Source organism: Schistocerca gregaria, chromosome 5 (assembly GCF_023897955.1).
Source record: "Schistocerca gregaria isolate iqSchGreg1 chromosome 5, iqSchGreg1.2, whole genome shotgun sequence".
Classification (NCBI taxonomy): domain Eukaryota; kingdom Metazoa; phylum Arthropoda; class Insecta; order Orthoptera; family Acrididae; genus Schistocerca; species Schistocerca gregaria.
Genome location: NC_064924.1, coordinates 636,142,319 through 636,153,655, shown reverse-complemented (window position 1 = coordinate 636,153,655; position 11,337 = coordinate 636,142,319). Strand labels below are relative to the sequence as shown.

At 40.2% G+C, this 11,337-nt stretch overlaps 1 protein-coding gene across 2 annotated transcripts in view; it reads left to right on the top strand.

The window, feature by feature from the left end:
* The first annotated feature begins 766 nt into the window (after positions 1–766).
* Positions 767–11,337, top strand: part of LOC126271979 (lamin Dm0-like) — a 31,604-nt gene continuing 21,033 nt past the window's right edge. Inside the window, exons 1-2 of one of the 2 annotated variants that reach the window (XM_049974445.1) lie at positions 767–3,102; positions 3,187–3,799. In XM_049974445.1, coding sequence (XP_049830402.1) covers positions 3,387–3,799 — 413 coding nt within the window. In that variant the 5' untranslated portion in view covers positions 767–3,102; positions 3,187–3,386. Of the gene's footprint in view, positions 3,800–11,337 lie in introns of both variants that reach the window. The other variant, XM_049974444.1, reaches the window with a different exon arrangement.

The following is an 11,337-nucleotide window of genomic DNA, read 5'->3' as shown; positions in this document are numbered from 1 at the left end:
GAGCTTAATTTCCTTCGATGTAATTTGTTTCTGTAGCCTAAGAGCGACTTTCTAAATATGATTTAATCTATATCGTTCAAGCTTACCCAGGAACAAAGAATGATCAGTCTATTAAATTCTTTTCTTAGGTCTAAGAATAATTCGATTTTTTGTGTGATTGTCTACTGCATATAGGGCATAGTTAATCGGGTTGAAATTAGCTGTTTCAGTTGAATTTTGTGGATACACTGCTACCATGTTGGCATTCAAAGACAATTTTACTTTTGTCAAAGATCGCAGTCACTCTTGAATGGTACATTTTTCGATAATCATCGAAAATTCGAACTAAGTAAGGTTTCCACATGCATAAAAATATAACAGTCAATCTTGAATGGAACATTTTTCAATAATTATTGAAAATCATGACTATTTAGGGTTTCCACTGGTATTACATGATTATTCCCCCACCACCACTTGCACAGGTCCACTTACATCTGGAAACACCCTACTTGCGCATAATCATGCCAACTTACACATAAGTTACGAAAGATGAAAGGCACTGTACTTTTTTGAATGACTTCACCTCTTGCACCATTGCCCATAGAATTCAGCAATTTCCGATAGCTGGATCTGCATACATTCTACTCTGGATTGTGGATCGTTCGACGCCACAGAACTAGAATCGTTGGTTGATGCAGGTGCTAAGTTAATGTCGTGCCAGAGTAATCGGCTCAGTAGTCATCTACTTAAATAAATGCATACTAAAGTGGTCAAATGTTTTTAAACAGTGCAATAGGTATACCACTCTAACATTCAGCAACACAAGAAGATCACTTACTGCAGGCCTGGGAAAGTGTGGCTGATGTGATATCCCCCCCCCCTCTTCATCTGTGAGCTCTTCGCCCCTCAACTTTACTCGTGTGTTTTCGTCACGTTTGGTTTGCTTATAAGCAGGCAAGTGGGGCAGTGTCTCTTCGACTTTCTTTTCGAAATGTTCTCTGTGTCTTGACAATTTCTGCAATTCGATTGCAATCTGCCCTACAGAGAAACGATTTGATTCCGAGCGACTCGTTCTACACAGAATTACGTTGAGTAGGTTTAATGTACCAGTACTTCATTGAAGTAAATGTACTTTCGGGAACTTACGTTGACTAGAAGAAAGATGCTAAGAGCGAAGTCTGGAATTTTTGGATATCGAAATTGTGACACAATTAAAAAATTTCGGTGTATGTTTCTGTAACCTGCAAACTTCCTCTTGAATATATTTTTAACGTTTTCAAGAATAATTTTCGTTGGATTATAAAACAAAATTATGTCCAACTCTATACACTTATAGACTTTGAAAAGGCTGTGAAACTCATCAGACTTCGCCAATAATGGAAAACTGAATCGTTCAGCTCATCTTCAATTGCCTTATTATCCTATTTTACTTCTATAGTAAAAAATTTGAAACGTTATATTCTATGTGAAAAAAAAAAACGAATTAGCATTTTCCTCCACACAACCTCCGCGTTTCATAATGTAAAAGTAGTTCCCATATTCTACATCAACTTCTTCAAAATGTTGTTTAAATTTTCGATGTGATAGCTATTTCCTCAGTGTATTATATTCGCAATTTTCGTTAGATCTTTCATTCCAGACAACAACCTGATTTTTCCCACATGGTGCTTCCTGATGAATAACGCAAAAAAATTAAACTATTCAATCTTTTCTTAACTGGCCGACGAAACCGTTCTCACTACCAACCACATCATGTTTGTGTACCATCGGCAAAGATTGCAGGGCACTTTTTAACACCTTTAGTTTGAAAAAAAAAATAGTAGTTTACTAAGATCTGTTCGATCAGTTATCTCGCCCACACACAAAAAAATAACACCAGCGGTTGAAATTAAATTGTTATTTTTTTTATGCTATGTCGCATATGAACTCACAATGTTATATGGCAATGGCAAAGCAGCTGTTTTAAAATGTATAGGAGCATCATCGAAAATAATCGGTTTTTCCATTTTTATTGCAGATTGGTTCACAACTAGGCCATCGTTGAAGAGTTTCTCATTTTTTGTTAATTTTAAGCATGTGATGCAGCTTAACTCTTTCCTTTAAGATTTAATGGTCCAGAAAACTTTTGTACCTCTTTCTGTAAGTTATCGCCATGAGAGTAACGCCTGTGTATTGCTTCAAGGAGCGAAGAGAAATGGTAAGCAAGACTACTACCTTTGTTTTGACTCAAGCATTTTGTACATATTAAACACTGAGGTTTTGCATCGGAATTGTGTACAGAAAAGTACTTAATCTCCAACTCCTTCTGAAAAACAGCCTTTTCAGTTTCTTTCTTTTCACTTTTTAAGGAGCTGTAATAGAAAAATAGCCATAGAAATAACTACAGTCAAAACTAGAATGATAGCCACAGTAATAAACACAATGATAACTTGAACGCCCGAGAAAGTTGGAGAAAGAAGAGCTCACTGGTGTTAGGGGGCGGGTATATCACGTGAGCCACACTTTGCCAGAGGATGTCACCAGAGAACTAACCACAGTACAGCCGGCTATGAAACATTTGAAGTTCAAATGGACATTACTATTTTCGTAAATCTGTTGCTCTGGAAAGAACATTTTGGATGAAGGCAACGTACTCCTATAAAGCATAGCAGATTTCACATCCAATGGTCTGGATTGCGTCGAAGTTTTCTATACATTTGCTATGCGACAATATATTTTGAACTGGAAATGACTCAATTCCTTTTAATTATGCTTCGTAGCGTGGAACGTTATAACACATCTTTTGTCAGTGAAGAAAACTCGTTTTGTGACTGCGCCATTCCTTGATAAGGGAGATTAATCATTAGAGACAGTGATGAAAGCGCGTGAATTACGCACCTAGATAGCGAATCCTTCAGAACTTTAATTGATGTGACATTCCTGGCTGCTGTAAGATTCAGATATTTCCTATTCTTATTTATTATTTGGTTGTAGTCGGCGTTGTTTTCAGCCTTCACAGATTAAAAATAGTGAAAAATTGGAAAAGGTAATTTTCGACCTTCGTGGAGAGCATACATTTGTAAATTTCTCTTCAGATTTGAATTGGTACACGTATTCAATTGGATTACGACATACAATTGAAAGGTAACTGCTTGTTTGTATGAAAACAGGTAATTCATTTCTCCAACAACAAGTCTTTGATGTTGACGGTAAACATCTGTGGCATAGGTCTATCATCTTCGCCAACGCAAACGAAATTCAAACAGAGGAGAGCGTCTGTGACGTCACAGGTCACGTGTTCCGTACGGAGTGATAAGTTCGGTACCAGTGAGCTTGTACTCCTTTGCTTGGTGTGGCCATATTAGCGTGGCGTAGTTGGGCGTTGCTGTCGGTGTACTTTGTGTTTTTAGTTGTTGATCCGCTTAAACATGGCTACGAAGTCTGTAAAGCGGACCACTATAACTTCTACTGCATCTTCTTCGATCTCATCACCTCAACCTGGCACTTCTACTCCTACACCGGGGTCGGGCAGGCCGGGTAGTCCCTTAAGCCCGACCCGGTACAGCCGTTTGCAGGAAAAGGCAGATCTCCAAAATCTCAATGATCGGCTGGCAACTTACATTGATCGCGTGCGGCAGCTAGAGCAAGAAAATAGCCTACTAACACGAGAGATACAGAGTAGTCAGGAAACTGTCACAAGAGAAGTTAAGAACTTAAAATCAATCTATGAGCAAGAGTTGGCCGAAGCCAGGAAGATGCTGGATGAAACTGCAAGAGACAGGGCAAGACTCGAGATAGAAGTAAAACGGCTGAAGGATGACAACGATGGCTTGAAAACCCAGTAAGTACAATTATTTTTGTCCAAGTATTGTAAATGTTTGTACTTAACAATGCAACGTTTGTTGACAGGCTTGCAGCTAGTAAAGCTGCGTTTCAAAACTGTCATTAATTTTGGTGGGAATATGATCATCCTTCGAATCTGTGTTGACATATAGCAGTACGCGATTGTATGTGCTCAGATTTTTTTTCTATATTATAATTACTTGAATTTCGTACACTAATTGGAACGTAATTTATCTTTTCGTGCAGTAACAAGCAGCGGTGTGTGTGTGTGTGTGTGTGTGTGTGTGTGTGTGTGTGTGTGTGTGTTGGAATTACATGTTTCTGGTTTGAATAAAATAGGGTGCAAGAATTAGGTTAGCAGAGCATTACACAATAGGAACTGTACTTTTTGTCTTGGTATTTGATAAAATTTGCAAACTGAGAGTAGGTTGTGACGGAGCTAGTTTTCACGTAATAGTTGAACTTTATTCTAAGCAGATTTATCGAAGTGCTTTTATTTGCGTTTGTCACTATATTTATTGCATTGTGTGTTAAGTTTGTGCCACAGGAAAATTGTTGTGCTCTCTAAATTGTGGTTACGAAATTATAGCTTCTTGTCAGTAGCATCTTTCATCTTGGTGGAAAGAAATGTTCTGTGCTTTTTTACGGAAATCTGTTGAGTAATTTTTCTGTGCATAATTTGGTCAGTTGCTTCCGAGTTAGGTTTGCAGTGATTTGCGGACATTATGCAACAATTGATAATTTCCTTTAAAACGTACTTTTGTTTACTCTTGTAAGACCTATGTACCATTGTTTGGCTGTAGATCTACATTAATCTCGGAACAGATATGCATGTTTCTCGTTAGTGTCATTGAGAAGTGGGGTAAATGATTTTAGTTCTTAAATTGCTGTTACGTGTATTGCTAAGATTGACCTTGAGTTTCATTGCAGAAGTTGCACAGCTTAACAGATAAAACAACTAAAATGAAGTTGATAACGATATTAAAGCATAGTTCACTGTTCGATAATATTGCTAACGTAAACAAACGGTATGTTTATGTGCATAGTTCTTCCATCGGTTGTTTAGGTTATACTAAATTTAAATTGAGGGAAAACAATAAGTGGAAGAGCATGTATTTTACCACTAGGTAACGTGACTTTTATATAACCGTTTAAATTTAATTCCTTTCCTGGGCGTTTTTGCTTTCGCCCGTCGAACTTTGCAAATCATACGGATCAGTTTGACATTAATTTTGTCATTTTGATTTGCAAGGATTGGTAACGACTAGTGTTGGAAGACTGACAAGCCTTCAGTAATGCTTAAGGATATGTAAATAAAAACATAGCCAACAATTTGGAGTGCGTTCCAACAGCATATTACACATGTTTGTATAATTAGAACCAGCTAGAGTTTCGCTGCAGGTTTGCACTGGCATCTTGGTTCAAGAGAATTGGCACGTGCTAAGTGTGTGAATTCTTACTGTAACAGAATTTCCGAAACTTGGAAATACTAAGTTCGGTGACTGTGCAGGGAATTTGAAGAGAAACTCTACGGGGTGCTTAGAGCATTGTTTTTATTCATGGCTATATCAATTCTTGTATGTATAGTTAATGTGTATCTGAATGGCGGCCCATTGGAACTGTTCGGACACGAGAGAAAATTTGCGTATATGATATGATAGCTAAATGTAATTGGGAACATAAAAGCAACATAGCCACTGTGATGGGAGTACGTTAATGTCGGTGACGTATTGGACTGACCTTGGCCGACTTACGCCCTGTTATTTTTGGTGCCTTCAGTGATACTGTTTACTGACAGGTTTTTGTCGACGATAGTTTATTCGAAAAACCCAGTATGGGTTGCGCTGATATAAAATTTTCCCAGGAAATGTAGCTTTAAAATCTTGGGGCATGTTTTGCTACTTGTTATACCTTTTTTGTTCGTGGCAGTTTTCTTATGTTCATTTTAATTTTTTAAACGTTTGCAGAATCATTTTGTCAATCGTTGGGAGGCGGGGACTCGGGACTGCAAGTAGGGACACGGGCTGAGGAGTGTTGTTAATGTCTTGGAATAAATTTGCGGAAAATGAACAAGCGGATCATAAAGTGGCTTCGAAGTGGTACTGCATTTGTTTTGTCGCAGGGATATTCTATCCGCCAGAAAAATTTATTCGGTTGTTATAGTTGACAAGAGTTCACCAACCCTGTATTTGTGAATGTTTTACAGACACCTCCAACGAGCCCGCTCACTGTTAATTCTTTTTCCTTTTCTACTTTTACTGATTATAGATGAAGAGCTGATTGGTGTACACTGTGAGGAAGTAGCGACTTTGTTTTGTTTGAGGTATCGCCCAATTTCGGCCCAACCTCAAAACCCGCGACCTTATAGTCCCTGACCTACTTAATTGCACAACTCCACGATCGAGAGAAAGTGCACATCTGAAGCGACAGTACGGTTATCCTTTATCTAAGAGTTTGCCCTCCCGTTGAAGATGACCCAGAATCCTTTTATGCTTACCTTGAAGTTTACTTAACTGAGCAACGAATTGGTGTGCTCCTTCCCATTCCATTCGCGTACGAAGCGCGGGAGGAATGACTGTATAAATGACTTTTCGCGAGCCAGTGTTTACAATCTTGTCTTTGCAGTCATTGCGGAAGTAATGCAGAGAGGGCTAGAACTTGTATACATAGATTCCCAGTTTCAATACTTTTTCTTGTATCTGTGTAAGTAGACGTCTGGTCAATAGTCGTCGCTTTTTTTAAAGCATCCGCTGGCGTCGTTTAGCATTTAATATCATTGTCTATCGTGAGTCAAAATTTGAGATCATTCGTGCTGCCTTTTGCATTCTGTATCACATGTTAGTGCTAATTGGTATGGATCCTATACGCGTGAGCTATATCCCTTAGTTTCCCAAGTATCTACCAACTAACCTTACGGTAACCTGGGTTGCATGACCATTTAAAGCGGTTTTGTGGTTCGCATATCTATTGAATGCCTTAGTTCCAGGATCCTCTTATCACCAATGCCCACCCTTACTGTGTAGTAGGTACTAAAGATTCGAAGTACGTGGGTGCGACGCTCGTTCAAACCCAGTAACGTAGTTTGTTTATATCGAAACCAAAGTGTACGCATGAACACTGGCGGAATGGCAAGGATCCTGCGGGTCTTTGAGGGCGCGGTCTTTCTGTCCTGTCCAAGTGATGACGTTCCCCTCAACGACGCTACCCGCCCTTACACTAAAACCGGATAGCGTTTGCGCTGGCAGAGGTGAATGGCGTCAGGATGATGTCATCGCGTCGACGGAAGCGTTACGCGGCGCGGCGCGTGTCAGACTGGTTCTCCGAAAAATCTCACACGCTACGTATGCAGAACGTTGTTCATCGGCCAGGCATTCGAATAAATGAACAAAAAAGATTTTTCTTACAGCGGTCTTGTAAAAGTAAAGCATACTCTATAATTGGACAGGAACTCATCGTACGGCGGTAGTGTTTCTGTAACCATATATACCAAATAGTTGAAGAAATTGTAGTAGTAGCGAATGCAAATTGTTGTATTAGTATTCTTTTCGAGAACATTTCTCACGGCACAGTTGCCAGGTTGGTGATCGCTATTTCTTCAAAACCTGATATCTCTCTCTCTCTCTCTTTCTCTCTCTCTCTCTCTCTCTCTCTCTCTCCCCTGTGTGTGTGTGTGTGTGTGTGTGTGTGTGTGTGTGTGTGTGTGTGAGTTTTGCGGGACTAAAAAATAAGACGACGAAGTGGTTTGCATTAGCATTGCAGAGCTGATACCATGTATTCAGTACAGAAATTCGAAGCAGGTGCTCATACTAAAGGTGCCTGGTGGTGGGTATTGCGGTCAAGGATTTAACAGCGGCAAATGTAAATTGTGTAGAAGGTTGTAAACACTTCCAGCTTCTCAAATGTCCGCCATCTATTTCCATGTGCCTTCTTATATGGGGGACACTGAAAAAAGCGTCGTAGTCCTTAATAGCGCAAATGCTAAGGCACAGGTGCAGGTGGAATCTGTTGCTAATTTCCCATTATGATGTCTAGCTTCTAAATTTTACTTTAACTAAGGAGCCTCAGTTGTCATAGAAACTGGGACAGGCTACGTGAATTAAACTGAGAGGCTTAAATTGTGTGAGGAAAATATCGCTAATCAGGAAGTGGGTTTCCTGCCTGATAGCGCATTCAGCATTAAACGCCTTGTTTTGACAAAGCACACGTGCTTCTTACACGCACGTGCTACACTTATTTCAAATTTGCTAGCGTTCGCTATATAACTAGGCACACTTTCTTGAAGTCTCGCCTTTGAATTTAAATTTCTCATGTGACACCAGATTGATGAATTGCGGGTTCTTGTTTGGTATCTCATGACTTACATTAAGAAATATATCGCTGTTTCGTTCAGGTTCATTTGGCGAAAATATACCAAACGCACCATCACTTAACTTTTGGAAGTTATGTGGTTTGTTTTTAAAAACTGAGCACGTATCATTGGAAGATTGTGCTGGTATCTCGTAACAGTTGATTGCCGTGCACATTTCTGTTAATTGAGCACCAGCCCTTCGTTTAGGTGGTTAGACGAGAAAGTTTCCGTGGCAGAAACGAGAAATCACGTCATGATCAGGAGACGGATAAAATTAATTTCGCGGACTCTTCACATTCCTGAATATTTTTTACAATTGCTGACTAAAACGTCGAATGTGACCTGCGTATCGAGTCTAGTTGATTTGGGCTATTGATCCAGGCTGTAGCGCAATGTTCTGCCATTGGGTAAAACAATCCAATAGCAGAAGTTCATAAGGCCCAAACTGATGAACCCAATATTGTACCACAGTTTCTGCAAGATGTTTCCTGCTTCCCTATTGGTTTTGAGTAAGGGCTCTTAGCTGTGTTGTCAGGTGACCTCTAGACAAAGTGGAGTTCTGTTATGCCTCAGCTGTTTATCTTCAAAATGTACCTGTTTCTCCTTTGGCGAGCCTGTTGTTACGGTGGAAACTGGCTACTTCTGTCTTGGCGACACACTTATAATATCCATGTTTGGAAGTGGAAAAAAAATTGTCTTCGGTCAAGACAAGCACTAACGTCCAGGCCTTGGTGGCTCGCACCAAGAACCCTATTGTCAGAATATCTTTATATCCCTGCTGATTTACCCGTCCGGCCATCCTGATTTAGGTTTTCCGTGATTTCCCTAAATCACTACAGGCAAATGCTGGGCTGGTTCCTTTAGGGCACGGCCGACTTCCTTCCTTGCCCTTCCCTAATCCCGATGAGACCGATGAACTCGCAGTTTGGTCTCTTCTCCCAAACAAGCCAACCCTCCCTGCTGATTTAGGCGCGTGTGCTACTTACAGGGAAAGCATAAGACAAACTTGTGGAACATTACCCAGACTTTTGACACTGATGTCACTGTTGCTGGTGGACGGTTGCTGCATTGCAACTTGCGCACCATGTGATTCCATCCTTCATTTTTGGTAAATAAAGTCGTGTTATTTGAATCGTCGTAACCTGTTTTAAAAATTGGAAAAGAAATTTTATGAGATACTGAAATTAGCATATATAGTCAGTTTTACTAAACAATGATTAAATTGTATAAAAATGTAAACGCTGTTACGCACATAATTTGACAGCATGATATCCTTTTGAAACATTCAGGTATACAAAGAGATAGAGCAATTGGGACACCACCAGGACGTTTCTTTTCAGCCCGTTGTTCCGTTTTGGTCCTTTGGCAGGAGGAGGTATGGATGCAACAGAGCAGCAACATAAAGGGCTGTTTATTGAGGTACAGATAGGTATCATAATGCAGTTACTCTTCCCTTTGCTGTATACATCGGTAGTGAAGGGAACGCAGTGACAGCTACGAAGTTTACACACTACCTGAGCAAGATACGAGCGCCGTCCCCCTCACTGTCGTTGCGCTAGCCCTACTCAGGTTTAGCGTCATTACAGGATGGTTCTTAATAAGTAACAGCACTGGCGCCGGACACGTCTAGTGACCTGCCATGTCACATCATACACAAATTTGTCAGCCTCTTGAAATAGGACAGGTAAAAACCTGTGCCAATCTTAGAGTAGAACCACATCCGATGCCCCTCAATTATTTTTCGTTCGTTATTCCTCCCTCCGCCAGTTTTTGTACTCTGAATTGCCCGGTACCGTCTGGTGTGAGTTTCCACCTATTCCTTTTCTCACTGATCTTATGTAGAATCTGATTTGTTAACCCACTTTTTCCAGCATTTTATAAGACATTGCTACAGTCCGAGAAGCACTTGTAAGTACTCTTTTCCTTCCATGCGATACTACCAAAATGCCACTTTTTTTGAGTGTTCGCATTCGGGGAAGCCCAAGAAGTTGCTGCGAACCTGTTACAGCTGTTTTCTGGCTGAACCTCTTTAATCTAAGACTCCCAACATATGTATACGGGAAGCCTCAACTCAAAATTATTTTCGAGGAAACAAGTTTGAAAATTTTACATGGAGATAAATTGTATAAATGGTCACTAGTGTTGAAGGAAACCACAACCGAGCGAGTGCGTGCTTAGTTCCATAAGAGCGAGGTCTCGGGCTCGAATCCCGGTGTCGGCGCTTTTTCCATTTCACGTAATTGATTTTTCTGGCTGCGCAAATTGCCTAATGAAGTTATTTTCGTAATGTTTAGCCTGGAAAATCAAATTTTTCCGTAAAATTTTGGTGTAGTTTCTCATTACAACCGTACGTTCCAACTCATCATGGGCCCAGTTTTCCCGGTATCTGCGCAGGTACGTTTCCACCCATCGCATGCACACTTTCCCGGTATTCATGCAGATAGTTTTGACCCACCAGTAACAACTGCATATGCACAAATGACTTCAGGTTGGTGAAAGGAGAAAGAGCAGCTTTCAGAAACCTGCAGAAAACTTCATTCTTATTCCCCGTGGTATTCACCTACGCTCCAGGATGTCAGATTTTTACGAGTATGTGTAGTGCTATGCCTGGTACGAAGCATCAGGAGAATGTGAACCCGAAACGATTTACAATGTAGTTTCAAATGTGCTATGAAAACTGCACCTGCGTGTAGTGAACAACTTTCTCCAGAACACACATTGCGTCGATTCCTTATGTAGTAATGACAGAATAATACATGGAAATTGTAGAACAAATATTTCAGAACATTTTGAAATGTTAGCGGAGAAACGACTCGTAGTACAAAACGAAATATTTCCCACCGAGAAATCGAAGGTGATCTGTTACTAGGCACCAAGTAGAAGCGTCCCGAAAAAATTGGACAGCAATTGTGTTCCACTGGATTACATGATACGGTCGTCATTCTAGATAGAGCATCGAGGATGGAATTCGGTCACTCTCCACAATAAATGAATCATAAAGAATTGATAATCCGTACAGTCATAACAAATGGAAATGGGAGTGAAAAATAAAACTACCGGCAGCTAGATTCTACCCAAAGACCTCTCACGTTTGAGATTAAGCGCTTACTCGCATGACATGTTTACGCATATTGTAATCAGTATTGCCATGAGTCAAATCGGTGAGAGGAAGTTCGTACGTTCTCCTT